General features: G+C 41.9%; 1 protein-coding gene across 2 annotated transcripts in view; it reads left to right on the top strand.

The window, feature by feature from the left end:
• LOC109037823 (uncharacterized) overlaps positions 1-14,173 on the top strand; it is a 74,482-nt gene extending 60,309 nt beyond the window's left edge. For both annotated transcript variants that reach the window (XM_072304095.1, XM_072304096.1), the window contains exons 2-4: positions 1,489-1,819; positions 3,182-3,518; positions 9,281-14,173. In XM_072304095.1, the coding sequence (XP_072160196.1) occupies positions 1,532-1,819; positions 3,182-3,518; positions 9,281-9,663 (1,008 nt within the window). In that variant the 5' untranslated portion in view covers positions 1,489-1,531 and the 3' untranslated portion in view covers positions 9,664-14,173. The remainder of the gene's footprint in view (positions 1-1,488; positions 1,820-3,181; positions 3,519-9,280) is intronic.
• The last annotated feature ends 1,708 nt before the right edge of the window (positions 14,174-15,881 follow it).

Genomic DNA, 15,881 nt, shown 5'->3' with positions numbered 1-15,881 from the left:
AGAAAATCGTCACATTCCGGCCAAAATATCACAAGCGCCATGCGACGTTTAACCATACCAGACAAGCTGTTTGGACATAATTTCATGCACGATGTTCTACTCGGCGTTCATGATCTCACGCACTCTTTCGTTCCTCCCCAAGTAGCAGAGGTTGCAACAACTTGAAACAAAATCGTTTGATTCTTGCAACTAATAGATTGATGTGCAGATTGCCTACTCTCTCCCTCGAAGGAGCTATCATTGTTGGAACTAGTTGCAATTAAGTTGAAACATGTTTCAACTTCAAAGTATTGCTGGTTGCCTATCTTTAGATTTTAAACAACTTTGGTTCAGCAATTTTGCAATCTCAGCAGGTTGCAACTTTGTCTTCCGATCAGATCGTCGAAAATCGGCACTTATCGACCAAAAGTTGACCGAAAGTTGCAACTTTGTTGCAACAAATACCAACATTGTTTCAACTTGTTGCAACTTTTAAATTGAAAAATGCTACTTGGGTCACGTGATCCCTCCTCGAGATTCCGGCTGATCTTCGCCAGAAATCCATCTCAGTTGCCTCAAAAATCTTTTTGGTACGATGTTTCATGGGCCATATTCCACTGCCGTAGGTCAGAATGCTTTTGATTATGGTGTTATAAATCAATCCCTTTTTTTCTTCGGAGATACTTTGATCCCAAAGAATCCTATTCAACACAGCAATAGCTTTCCTTCCTTGCACGTTTCGATCTTTTATGGCTTGGTCCATCTTTCCATCCTGGGCTACTCGAACTCCTAGATATTCGTAACGTTCGCAGCTTGATACATTGTCCATCCACAAGAGGCGGATCCAGTAATTTGGCAACACCGGATTGTCTCCATTTAAACCTATGCTAAATAATCGAATCTTGTCGGAGCACCTGGCCCCTCCAGGATGGAGGCCTTGGCTCCATTTTCATGGATTCAAATGGAGAAAAGACAATGTTGCCAATTTGCTGGACCCGCCAATGCCATCCACTAGCTCGTAGGCCTTGTCTCCACGGGACGTTTTCATGGGATTTGTCCCAAGTTCGAATCGCAGGAATGAAACTTCTGGGATTTTTTCAGTTACCGTCTCCACGGGACGAGGCTCATACGGTCCTGGGACTAGTTCGCGCGGGAAGATAAATTAGATAGAGTCAGGTATTTAACCGGGATTAAAATAATAATTGCACTCAATTGACAATTAGACACATTATTTTAACTGAACAAACATGAAGAAAAGAGTAATCAACAAAATATCGCACAATTCGTTTTCACTTCTTCTTTCTCTCTCAGTGGGTCCTAGGGGTACAAGGGCCACAGTTTGGTACTGGGAAAAATATTGATTAACTCAATATTTTTCCCAACTTTGTAAGTGGGATTTTTCCCCGGGACAAATCCCGTGAAACGGCCCGTGGAGACAAGGCCTTAGACGACTTTATTTCTTGTTTGATTGAATCCATGGATGTAGCATAGTTGATCTGTGTGTTGCAGGGTGTGAGCTTGGACGGATTGGCGGCGCCTTCGGTGGGCGAGGATGCAACCGGTGGCGCAGCGGCTCGAGAGTGAAACGCGGAGCCCGGAGATGACGATCAAGGAGGAGAGGGAGCGGGGGGAGCGGGCTTCGGCGGGGCTCACCTTCTCCATCGCCAAGATCATGGAGCCGGACAAGAGGAGCTCCGACTCCCTTCTCCGCATCCCCCACTACTACCCCTTCCACCTGGACTACTCCGCCTTCAAGAAGTACGTCCCCAGGCCGCAGGACATCTTCCCGCCCATCCTCTACTGCGACCCCAGGTCCTGGCTCTGGGTCCCCGAGCCAGAGGTAATCTTTTACTTCTTCCTAGGCAGCCTCCACCATCTATACTATAACTCGAAGATCTCCTAAATTTGCGTATCTGCTAACGCTTCGTTCCAGCTTCTACCGGGACGATTTCCATTATTTTTGCGGCTGTCGACAGGCAATGGAGATGTTGCATGTGTGAGGAATTTGCGATTTGACCATTGATTCTTATGTAAAAGTTCGCGAGAAAAACGATGGCGCCACTGGTTTTCTCTAAAATCAACTCCCAAGCTCCAAAAAAAGCTCTCAAGTTGAGGCCAAAATGGAGGGGATATCCCACGCTATCCTGAGAGTCCACCTCTACATCAAGACAAACTCTCCATACAAAGATAGGGAGCAAATACATTAGCAGTGATGCCGTGTTTTCAGTTTTAGAGTCCCTAAATAAAGTGGCAGCCCTGTCAATGTATTACCTCTCTATCTTTGCATGGAGAGTTCGTGTTGATGTAGAGGTGGACTCTCAGGATAGCGTGGGATATTTCCTCGATTTTGGTCTCAACTTGAGAGCTTTTTTTGAGCTTGGGAGAAGATTTCAGAGAAAACTAGTGGCACCATCGTGTTTCTCGCGAACTTTTACATTAGAATTAATGGTGAAATCGCAAATCCCTCACGCATGCGACATCTCCATTGTCTGTAGATGAGCCCGCTTCATTTAGATTTTGAAAATATGACCAAGGTTTTTTTATATTACGTGGTAAAGTTGCGAATCTCCCATTTAAACGATGTAAATTTTTAAATATTGTCATAATTCGTTTGAGCGTTTTACTGGGCCGATTTCCATGATTTTTGCGATTATCGACGGATGATAGTCCCTAAATGAGCCATGTTTCATTCGGGGAAATTTAGCAGCTCTCAAATGTTCATACGGCGTTTTTCTCTGGCACGACAACGCTTGGCCTCCCCCCTCCCCCTCCCCCTCAATGGTGCCCTTACTTGCTCACATCTTAGTATTAGCCTCATTTTTTTACACACACACACATAAAGTCGCTTTTATAGCGCCGCCTCGCGCTCTGCGACGCCCAATCGCCATTGCCCCCTATCCTCCCAGAGATCATCAGGCAATTGGCACCTTCTGATCTCCTCCTCCACCCCTTGTCGCCAACCTTTCACAGGACGTCCGCGCCGTCGCCTTCCGGGAGGAACCCAATCGAAGACCTGCTTGCGGGCAACCGATCATCTGCCATCCTTCGCACATGTCCATACCAGACCAACTGCTTGGACCTGATATCGTGCACGATGTCCTTCTCCACACCCATTATCTCGCGTACCTTTTCATTGCGGATATCCTCTCTTCTCTCATTTTTTTACACGTATATATATTTTTTTTTTTTTTTTGCAATGTAGGCCCGGCCGAAAGTGGAGCCGCCGAAAGAGAAGGCGAGCGAGACGGAGAAAGAGAAGCGGGAGGAGAGCGAGAAGCCGGAGCAGAAGCCGAAGACGTTCTCGTGCCCGGACTGCGGGAAGCTCTTCAACGCGCACTACAACCTCACGCGGCACATGCCCGTCCACACGGGCGCGCGCCCTTTCGTCTGCAAGATCTGCGGCAAAGGCTTCCGGCAGGCCTCCACGCTCTGCAGGCACAAGATCATCCACACGGAGGAGAAACCGCACACGTGCGTCACCTGCGGCAAGGCCTTCAATCGCAGCTCCACACTCAACACGCATTCCCGCATTCACGCAGGTTTGTTCTATGTCCTTATCCTCTTTCTAGCTCTATTTTGATGTCGTTTCGTTGTCGTTGTTATTCTAGTTTCCTTCTTTGTATTATCTCTTCTTCATCTTCTTCCTTCTTCTCCTTCATCTTATCACAATTCTCCTCCTCTTATTCTTCCTCCTCCCACTCATCCTCCTTCTCCTCCTTCTCCTCCTTCTCCTCCTTCTCCTCCTTCTCCTCCTTCTCCTCCTTCCCCTCCTCCCCCTTTTTCTCCTGCTTCTCCTGCTTCTCCTCCTTCTCCTCCTCCTCCTCCTCCTCTTCCTTCTCCTCCTTCTCCTCCTTCTCCTCTTATTCTTCGTCCAGCTCTACCTCCACCTCCACCTCTTCCTCCTCCTCCTCTTCCTCCTCTTATTCTTCCTCCACCTCTTCTTCCTCCTCCTCCTCCTGCTCCTCCTCCTCCTACTCCTACTCCCCCAAGTAGCCACGGTTGCAACTTGTTGCAACAACATCATAGAAAAGTTGCAACTTTCTGACGTAACTTTTGTTGCAACTTTGTTGGAAGAAGATGGCAGGAAAGTTGAAACAAAGTCACAATATTTTTGCAACTTTTTCCTCGAACTTTTTGGGAGGAATTTTAAACAAGTAAAGTGAACAACAAACAATGAGTAACAAGAAAAATGTCAATAGTAATTGTACCCAATATGCCATTTGATTTATTTAAGTAAGACAAACTCCTGGAGGTACTTGTTTTTTCTGCATTCATGAAGCAATTTGTGATTTCTCTGATTAAAGAGCGATGAGGTTGACAATGCTGCGGAAATTGTGCATCTTGGCTTTTTATATTCAGTTAATCCACTAAAAAGTTCTGCTACACAGTTTTCTGGAAAGAAATCCTACATTTTTTCTATGAACAGATTTAGCAGTAAATCAATATATATATAATAATCTCAGATTGTATGCCAAATCGCACAATTTAGCTGCCCTGCCTAGCTTCATACACTCAGACCCAGATGTGGAAATTCCTGGTAAAAAAGACGACTATGCTGCGAATATATAGCATAGTCGTGTGCATATGTGAGAAGTCGCAGTGTAGTCACATGGTTGTCAAGGGTAGTCATCAGTACGCGCAGTGTATTCGCAAGGTAGTTGCAAGGTGGTCACCGGCTAGTGGTCGCTATGAATGTGTAGTTGCAGATCAATGGTGGGTATCCGCAAGCATAGGTGCATATGTTTATGTACCTACCTTTACCCGCTACACATGTGACTACACAACTCTGGGACACTTAGTTGTGCAACTACATATTAACATCACCTTTACATTATGCCTCAGACTATGATTTAATTATAGCATACCGACAGTGAAACTGCCACACCAGCCAGATAGCACCCAATGTTCTGAGAATATTCCGACAATGTTCCTACATTTTGAGCAGCTTTTAATAATCAGAGAATATTCTGAGAATATTCTGTATCAGCAGCTAAACTCAGAATATTCTCAGAATGTTCATCATCTTCCACTACGCATGTGTAGGAGAATCTTCCAGCTACATTTGCATCATGCAAGGTAACAACGGATGACATATGCTCAACGCACGACATGCGAACATGCTCAATAAAATAGAAAATGAACAAAAACCACTCACCAACTTGCTCGAATCAGTAATCCACTGGGTCAGGAAAATCCAATTGACAACAATTAATCCAAATTTCCAATTAGAACTGGTATAAGTACAGAGAAACACTTGAAAACACTATGGGTGCATTGTAAAAAAATCTTGAGCACTCTTTAGCGTAAGTGAAAAATTAGCACCATGATTTAATAGCTGATCAATACAGAACAGCACTCTCAGAAAAGCACTGACACAACACCATTTTTCAGTTTATTTTTACTTCTAGGAGAAAAATGCATTTTTCAAAAGATCCGACATCATCGGCCATCGCTCGACAGCAATGAATGAGATAAAAATAAAGCTTAAATAATTTCACAATTTACTCCGATCATTGATGATATTAAGGTAGCCATTGATTCTCTACCCGACGTCCTTATCACACATAACAAGGAAGGTCAAGAGCACAGAGCAAATGGCACTAAGCAGCGCAATGTACATGTGATATCGCAAGTTCCGGAAGTGTCGATCTGCAAAAATACAAAGCGAGAAACAGATCATCATATTGATCCACCTACAATTAATGACCGTCAATAGAGACAGACATTCAAATACGTTATAATAAATAAGCCACCATTTGTTAACAGAACAGAGTTTTCGTGAGAGTAAGACCCTTCTGTCTGGAGGGACGAGGACCTTCCTTGGACCTTTCCTTCCGAGAAACACTTAAAAATGGACCACTTTACTACTTACAGGTCTGAGCTGCTGAATGAATTACATTACACCAGTCAATAAAATTTTAAACTCACGCCCTCACCGTCGAATGTTGACGGATGACCTGATCTATCGCTGAATATACATAGGATGAGAAGTTGGCACATCTGAAAAGCAGAGCGGTTTATTCTTGTTTCAGCTTTGGTAGTATTTTAAAATTTAACAACTATCTGTTGCCTTAAAAGGGATGAAATAAGTGCAACACCAGCGCACCACTGCAAATGTGCGATTTGTCAAATTTCTAGGGATGAGGTGTTTCAAGTTTTTGCTAATAAATTAGCCAGCCAATTCAAGAGAATGACAGAGGATACGCAGTGAGGATGCCTTTCTATATGTCAGTATATTGAACGGACGGGTGAAAGAGCTGTTGTCTCTCAGTAGGTAACAGTCGGCAAACTATTTGGGCAAGAAGAGAGTTCTCAATTTTTAATTTGAATACTTGGAATCGATAGATGCCATTAGACTGAATTAAAGTACACAAGGGTGTGATGATGAAAAATTACTTACTGATTGTGCCAATTTTTGAGTAAAAGGACTTAAAGGAAAAAGGTAGAACCAGTAGAACTCTTTTGAACAGATTAGGGAGATAAACATTAATATAAACATAACATAACCTAACACTTGTCAAGGTGTTCCTGGAATAGGAATAATCGTTCCTTGCCGATACTTCAAGGGACGTATATATTTATCAAAAGAATTATCAAAGAGAATTATCAGCAGAATAATTCCAAGCAGGGATTAAAGTACAAAAACTGGCGTTCTTAAATGCTTTTAGAGGCTGATTTTCATTTTCATACGAAACCCAGATGAAAAGTCAACAGGTGGAACGGTCCACCGCCCAACTATCCGGTATCCAACTTGGAACACCAATTCATTCATTTCAAATCACCAAGCCGAAGCGAGCAACGGCAACGGCCGACCATGCCGTTACTTTGAAAATGAAATAATTAATCCAATATTTGATCTTCTTAGTTCTTTTCGTGATTCGTATCATCGGCATCCACCTCACTGTACCTAACTTCATCAAACACAGGTAAATACTCTCCCTTCTCCTTCCACCTTTAAACTCGGGACGACGGACACACAAATGAGCCTGTCACCGATTGTCAAGCAACTGATAAAGTAACTTGAGTTTAATTGGCTTTGCCGATTTACGATTCAGTTGATTTAGGTATTCTAACTAGCAAAGTAATTGTGATTTCTATTTTCTTTGTTTGTGTATGCATTTACTACCATGTGCTATTCCTAACAGCAGTTGCGGGCTCTATCTCAAGTCGAAAAGTTTTGTTGCACCCACTTCATCTCCTGTAGGACATCTGGCAGTTATCTAATTTTAATAATATCTAGTACCACTAGAGTTGAAACAAGTATGAACCCCTCAACATTTCAGATGTGTCAACTTCTCATCCTATGTATATTCAGCGATAGATCAGGTCATCCGTCAACATTCGACGGTGAGGGCGTGAGTTTAAAATTTTATTGACTGGTGTAATGTAATTCATTCAGCAGCTCAGACCTATAAGTTGTAAAGTGGTCCATTTTTAAGTGTTTCTCGGAAGGAAAGGTCCAAGGAAGGTCCTCGTCCCTCCAGACAGAAGGGTCTTACTCTCACGAAAACTCTGTTCTGTTAACAAATGGTGGCTTATTTATTATAACGTATTTGAATGTCTGTCTCTATTGACGGTCATTAATTGTAGGTGGATCAATATGATGATCTGTTTCTCGCTTTGTATTTTTGCAGATCGACACTTCCGGAACTTGCGATATCACATGTACATTGCGCTGCTTAGTGCCATTTGCTCTGTGCTCTTGACCTTCCTTGTTATGTGTGATAAGGACGTCGGGTAGAGAATCAATGGCTACCTTAATATCATCAATGATCGGAGTAAATTGTGAAATTATTTAAGCTTTATTTTTATCTCATTCATTGCTGTCGAGCGATGGCCGATGATGTCGGATCTTTTGAAAAATGCATTTTTCTCCTAGAAGTAAAAATAAACTGAAAAATGGTGTTGTGTCAGTGCTTTTCTGAGAGTGCTGTTCTGTATTGATCAGCTATTAAATCATGGTGCTAATTTTTCACTTACGCTAAAGAGTGCTCAAGATTTTTTTACAATGCACCCATAGTGTTTTCAAGTGTTTCTCTGTACTTATACCAGTTCTAATTGGAAATTTGGATTAATTGTTGTCAATTGGATTTTCCTGACCCAGTGGATTACTGATTCGAGCAAGTTGGTGAGTGGTTTTTGTTCATTTTCTATTTTATTGAGCATGTTTCCATGACATATGCACTCCACAAGTTGGGTAGTCGCCAAGACGACCCCTGTGATTAGGAGGGTACGTAGTTGGAACACCCACAGGTAGTTGCACGACTACATCTAGGTAGTCAAGCGACTACCCGAGATGTATTCATGCGACTACCCTAGTCGTAGTCGTGCGACTACATAGGTGTAGTCGTGCAACTACCTGAGGGCGTTCCATTTATGTACCCTCCTAGTCACAGGGGTAGTTGTCTTTTTTACCAGGACAAATATTCTCAATTTAAAATGTTCATCTTTGCCAGTAAAATTTTGTCTTCTGTGAGTTTTTCTCTTACGTAAAAATACACAATGTTAAATAGTGATTGGAAAAAATTAAATTTTCAAAGTAGCTTTAAAGTTATCACATTGTGCAAGGATGAGTGTAAACTGCCATATATTTCCATATCTGCGCCTCCCCCCGCTCCTCCCCCACCCCCGCTCCTCCCCCCACCCCCGCTCCCCCCCACCCCCCGCTCCACCTCCCCCCCCGCTCCCCACCCCTCCCCCCGCCCCCCGTGGGTCACCTGGGGGATGCATCGGAAGTTGCAACTTTGTTACAACTTATCTGAAGAAGTATTCACTTTGTTGTTTGAAAGTTGGAACCTCTTGCAACTTAATGATAAGAAAGTTACAACTTAGTTGCAACTAAGTTGAAACAAAGTTGAAACTTAGTTGCAACTTTTTGGTTGGATTTGGCTACTTGGGTCCTACTCCTCCTCCTGCTCCTCCTGCTCCTCCTCCTGCTCCTCCTCTTCCTCCTCATCCTCCTCTTCTTCTTCCTCCTTCTCTTCTTCCTCTTCTTCCTCTTCTTCCCTCTCGTCTTCTTCTTCTTCCTCCTCCTCCTTCCCCTCCTTCCCCTCTTCTACTTTTCCTTCTTGCTTGTTTCTCTTCTCCGTCGCCCTCTCGTTTCAACTCCTTCTTTTCCTGCGGCTCCTTCTCCTTCTTTGTCTTCGTCTTCGTCTTCTTCTTCGTCTTCTTCGTACTCATCTCCATCTTGGTCTTCATCTCCTCCTCCATCCCCTTTTCTTCTCCTCGTCCCCTTCCCCCTCTCCTCCACCTCCGTGTCCTCCTTCTTCTCACGGATCTCTCAATTCTCTTCTGCACGCAGGTTACAAGCCGTTCACGTGCGAGTTCTGCGGGAAGGGGTTCCACCAGAAGGGCAACTACAAGAACCACAAGCTGACCCACAGCGGGGAGAAGGCGTACAAGTGCAGCATCTGCAACAAGGCCTTCCACCAGGTCTACAACCTCACCTTCCACATGCACACGCACAACGACAAGAAGCCCTTCACCTGCACCGTTTGCGGCAAGGGGTTCTGCCGGAACTTCGACCTCAAGAAGCACGTCCGGAAGCTCCACGACTTCGCGTCGACGGAGCCGTTGGAGCTCCCGGCGTCCAGATCCGCCTTCCCGGCCCCCGGGGAGTCCCCGTTCATGGGGCCTGGACTTGTCCCCGCTATACCCGGATCCTACATCGCTAAGATTTTGTGACAGGCCCAGGAGATGAGGGCTATCGCTGCTGTCGGACTCCAGTACTGCGAATCGCGTTGAGTTATCCTTGAGGACATCCATGGAGAAAGTGCGGAACCACGTATCTTGACCCCAGTGAGAGTTGACCTCGTGCGGCAGGAAGTTACGTCCCGTCCTTCACCTCCAGTGACCGCCTGATAAGGATGGAATTCCCGAAACTATGCCCTGCACGGCCTCCCGCGAGGTGACGCAAGATTACGCAAGATGACGGGAGGAGACGGGAGGAGACGGGAGGTGACGGGAGGTGACGGGAGGTGACGGGAGGTGACGGGAGGTGACGGGAGGTGACGGGAGGTGACGGGAGGTGACGGGAGGAGACGGGAGGAGACGGGAGGAGACGGGAGGTGACGGGAGGTGACGGGAGGTGACGGGAGGTGACGGGAGGTGACGGGAGGTGACGGGAGGTGACGGGAGGTGACGGGAGGTGACGGGATGTGACGAGAAGTGGACCATGGTCCACCACTTGCCGCACGAGGTCGATTTTTACTAGGGAAGGGCGAATTTCCATAAAAAAGTTGTATTTCTTCATCTGAGGGTGCTGAGTTCCCGAAGAAAAAACAAAGTGTGTCAGGAAGTCTGCACTCTGCAACGTCGCAGACGGAGATCCGGGGTTCCGCACTTTGGCCACCGATTTGCCGTAGCAAAAGCACTTCTGCAGGGAGGGTATGACTAGAGTAAATTCATAGAGAGAGTATGAACACTACTGGGTGGGTGCTATAGAAATCCTCAGGGTAAAAAAAAAAAATGGCGGCGATTAATGCCGCGGTCTCTAATTTGCACTTCTCCGTTAACACTTTTAGAGTCCTCGTCTTTAGACCGCCTCCTCCGATGACGGGCCACTAGACTAAACCTAAAAGCAAAATGTAATGAAAAGGTATATATTATAAAAGAGACTAAAATTAAAAAACAAAAACAAAATATTTGTCTCGCGCCCAAGCGATGGCGAATCAATAATAACACCTGGATGCAACTATTTGTGCCCTTAGGATTCCCATGTTGCCGGCGCAAAAATTGAAGGCGCTTTGGCGATGGATCACCGGAAAAGGTATAAATTCGTGCATTCTGGTGTATGTTGGAACACGAGCTAAGCAACAAATAATAACTGAAATTTACTCTCAATCAATATGTTAACGTTTTTAATTAGAGATTGGTTCATGATTCATTCAGATTTCCCGTTCACATGAAGAACAAGAGTCTACCAAAGCTAAAACCATCTAAAAAACTCGAATTCGCTTACGTCTTAGAACGTCTTGAAAAGTCTTAAGACGTAAGCGAATTCGAGTTTTTTAGTTGATTTTAGCTTTGGCTGATTTAATCAGTTCGCTGTTTTTTAGTTTCATTTTCATTGTTTAAACAAGAGTCTAATTGAATCGAATCACGCACTAAAATAGTTTTGCCAAGCTTTTCCTCACCATGTGTTGTTCGTGTTTTTCAAAAAGCAGAAAATGTGCAATAGCTAAGCCAAAAACGCTGTGCGATTAAACTTGAGTAGGTTATGGTTTTTATTTATTAGCGATGGGAAGTTTTAAGTGATGCACCTAAAAACGTTAATATCTTTGTCAGGAGTTACCTCCGATAATTTCCAATGTTAAAACCGTGTTCTGTATGTGGAATTTTGATGGGGGAACTTAGATAACAATACTTAATTCGCATCTTGAATAGTGGTCCACTGTCGATTTAGAAATTTCGTTTGAAAGCATATAAGAGTTCAAACCATCTTTCGCAAATTTCACGAAGTTCACGCGATTTCCATCCTATAATAATTCATATATGAGTCATTTAGCGAGAAATAATTTTCACCAAAAGTCATCAGAGGAACTTGCTACGGTCGCCATCTAACGAGTGTTGACTTACTCCGCAAAAGAACACTTACCTAGATATGAAGTATTAGACGTTATTTTAATTGGACGTATTTCTGCCAAACGAAACTATGTGCATTATGAAGTGAGCCCTGTTATGCATATATTCTTATGGGTCGCAGGGCTCATGTCTTGATGCACATGGTTCCGTTTGGCAGAAATGCGTCCAATCGCAGGTTCCTCACCTGGGAAAAGTGGCGATTGTTAAAAGTTCGCATTTGATGGCACTGTATTTCCTCCATTTAAATGTATGTAAAACAATCGATTCTTCGACCTAAAATCGATATTTTCAATGGAGTTAAATGGAGGAAAAACGGCGTTTCCGACTTGAAAATCGCCACTCGGTGAGTACTGACCACCACCTCAGAGTGGACGCAGTTGATCATACTCTCCCTATGAACGTACTTTAGGTTGAGTTGGGCTGTGCAAAAATGAACTTTGTAAAATATTATTGAAATTTAACCCCTAGTATTTCCACTCGATAGTTTTCCTGCGTTACGAAAGAAGGAAAAAGACAAAGAAAGAAAAAAAGAAAAGAAAGATCCCCTTTTTTCGATTATTTCAACCATAGGATTGTAATGAAGTGCGGTGTTTGAGAGTCAAAATCATCGGATTCAACTGCAATTTTTCCTCCTCAAGGTCTCAAAGAATTTACTGAATCTCTGTCACTTTCATTCTCGGACATAGCGCAGAGAGTTTTCCAGCCAAGGTTAAAAATTTAAAATTTTCGGCCAAACTTGATCAACATATTTTCTGAACTGAAAATTTGCTTTCATGCAGCAAGTCCTCTTTCCTGTGAAAAATCATACTTATGCAGAACCAGTGGTCTGCTCACATTATTATAGAAGTTCTGCAGCGGGCCGATTTTTGACGTTTTTGTTAGCACAAAAAGACATCGAAATGCTATATCCACCTACGGCTTTTCCTTCTCTCGTCGCACGGTGGATCGGACCTTAAATGGAGGTCGGACAGGAAATTTATGACTGGAACTGCAAATTCTGATGTTGAAATCGTCTCATCTTAAATTTTAAGGTGTGCATCTGGAAGAAAATTTTACGAGGAAACCAATGGAGCCAATTTTAGAACCTCAAAGTTTTGTATAAACGGAGTTATAAGCTTTTAAAATTTCCAGATTTTATCCGACCCCTCCTTTTGACGCGGTCCATTGTGCGCCGCGCCGTATCGTCATAGTTCAAATGGATATACGTTCGCACTGCCAATACTTATTCTGCCGTGTTGAGGAAAAACGCCTAATGAACATTCGAGAGTTGCCAAATTTCCTTGGATAAAATGTTTATTTTTAAGGAATGTTATGAATTTTTTCCCGATAAATCAAGAACTTTGGGTATAATTGTAAACAAAATTATCTGAAAATTGAAACAAAAATATTCACAAATTTTCCCGAAAATTCGTGATTTGTCAACGGAAATTTGGCAACGCCTGAAGGCTCATACGGCGTTTTGCCTTAGCACGGCAGTATTGGCGCATGACAACCGTTTTTCTGCTGAGGTTCTTAACTATTGCAGAGGTCCTGTGAATATCTCTGCGATTTCCTACTTCTTGGAAAAAGGAAAGTTTGATGGAGAAGAGGTTTGAGTTACCTTGTATGTACAATATTATCTAGTCGTGATATACTAGAATCTAGACGCAATCATCCAGCATAGTGTATAGATAGAAAGATGGTGTTTGTTTAACAACTCATCCTGTCATCCATACAGTGCGTAAAAGTGATCGATGGTTTACTATCCCTGCTAAAAATGATGAGTAGGCTATTCAGAATTCGCCGACTCACATGAGTTGAATTTCCTTCTTATATGAGTAGAAATTCTACTCGTATCACTAGAATATTCTACTCATAAGAGTAGAAAAGTTCAACTCATATGAATTCAATTTTCTTCATTTTTCCGAAGTAGTGTTTTTGACCAGGACTACCGACATACCATGAACATTTGAAAAATATAAACATTTTGTTCTTATACTTTTTTTGATGCGGTGGCTAGTTACTGAGATATCGGACACGGTAGATTCAACGCTGAACTCATGTCATGTGAGTTGAATCTCTAGTCATATGAGTTAGAATCTCTAGTCATGGGTCGGTGAAAAGTGAATAGAGAAATTCTGCTCATATGATGAGTTAATATAAGTTGAAATTCTATTCATATGAATTGAAATTCTTTTCATATGACTTTGATTTTCTACTCATTTGTACTCACCGTTTTTAGCAGGGATTATTTTAAAAGATGTGGAGTGCGCAATTTGACTATAAGGCGCATCTATGCACTCTGTACAGTGGTGAAAAAGGCCAAGAGGCCTCGCCTTCATAGGAAGTTTCATGGGATTTGTCCCGCAAGTTTGAGTTGCAGGGATGAAACTTCTGGGCTTCTCCCCGTTGAGCAAAACAACAAAATGTCTTCTTCTTCTCTCTGAGTCGCTCTTTGGATTCCATGAGGATTTTACTACATGATATTGCCTGACATAATATTTTTTCTAACTTCGCAAGTGAGATTTTCCCTCCGGACAAATCGCACAAAATATCCCGTGGAAACAAGGCAGGGGCAAATGTGAGAACAAGTACTTGAATAATCGTAATGTTGTGAATCTGGGAGAAACCCCGCCTCTAGTGATTTAGAATCATCACTGAATAAAGCGAATGATCTGAAATATGTTTGAAAATAATCACTGTTTTATGCCTGATTTTTGAAGAAGCGGATATCTTCTTATCTTGAAGAAATTCTTTCACATATCAAGATGTCGGAAACTACATTACATTTTCTTCAAGGAAATACAACCTCCTTCATTCCGAAAATTGTTGCCGTTAATTTGAGTTTGGGTGAATTTGAAAGAGTTTAGTTTACAGGAATGCATTGTAAAAAGTAGGAGGGCTAGGAGGAAAATATGCGTAACTGAAATATTGGACAAAAATGTGTTATTAAAAATTTCAAGTATATAAAACTAGTCTTAAATTATATTGTCCCAAATTCGCCTCTAAAATCCAATTTTTAAGCATTAACATGTATGTGTTTTAACGTTCTTTCCGCCTTAAGGTTCTATGACACGCTTTTCATCCATTGAAAATTTAAACACGTATTCCTTTGAAACAGCAAAAAATGCACTTAAAATGCGTCTTGTCCTCCAAGCCCCTCATCTGAGGTTTGATCCCATGCCAGAAGTGAGAGTGCTTTCCGTGACCAACACTTTCGCATTGAAAACTAAAACATAGGAAAGGTGCAAAACAACGTTCCAAACACTTTTTACTCGGTTTTTCCCTAATAATTAAAAAAGGGAAAATTGTGAGATAAAACGTATCATTTAAACAAAACGAGGTATCAGAAATATACTCCGTAGGGGTTAAATAATTTAAAGATTAAAGACAAGAACCATTGTGTTGTGCACTTTATATGAAATAGAAATTACCTTGAGTTCACAAGACTCAAGTAACCGCCTGAATGTATATAAGCTTCATATCCTTTTTAGCCCATTTAATAAAGTTTCAAGTAATATTTACGTGATGACATAATACCATAATACTATGAGAGAATTACCATTAACTGCGGTAAAAAATAATAGGAGACAATGGTAAACATGTTGATCGCGTGGTAAAAGATTTTGATCACTATTTTTTGAAAAATGTCGTAGATGTTGTTAATAATCTTTTCAGTATAATGCCATATAATGGTTCAGTACTCTTTTGCTTAAAATCAAACTTTTTGTGCATATTAATTATAAGTCATAACTGATTAAGTCCTATTAGATTTTTAATTTTATCCCCAAAGTTTTCTTATCGCAGCATGTCGCCTTCTCTCCTAAAATTGTAACCCTCGTGATTTTCAAATTAATTTCATCGGTATCCAAGCAGGGTCATTAACCTATTGTACTTAAGTAAGCATGGATTTACTTTTACAACTTATATTTTATTTGATATGGACATTTTCTGTAAATTGTACATAATAAAAGTTGATAAATAAGTGTTTTTCCTACATTTTACTTTCAGTCCTCTGTGAAAGTGTTATTTTTGCAGTCAAACTACGAGATCCATTCCAAAAATAAGTATAAACAACTACGTACAAAAATAGCACAGGCTGCAATGAATTGCATTTACATGATACTTACTATTATTGCTACTGCATTTGAGGGTTGTATAGTATATGTTGCCCATTTACTAATTGAATTACATTTTGCAATAAGGAATCACTATCTCTGGCTCTTCCACAAAATCACCTTTCTGCATAAGGAAACCAATGGCAGATATGTTATTTCTAAAATGAGCCAGGAATAGTGGTTCCTTATTGCAAAATGTCCAATTGAAGGAACTACTCTTTT

The sequence above is a fragment of the Bemisia tabaci genome, chromosome 9 (assembly GCF_918797505.1).
Source record: "Bemisia tabaci chromosome 9, PGI_BMITA_v3".
Lineage (NCBI taxonomy): Eukaryota > Metazoa > Arthropoda > Insecta > Hemiptera > Aleyrodidae > Bemisia > Bemisia tabaci.
The sequence above is the reverse complement of the archived record's forward strand: the minus strand, read 5'-3'. Positions and strand labels throughout refer to the sequence as shown.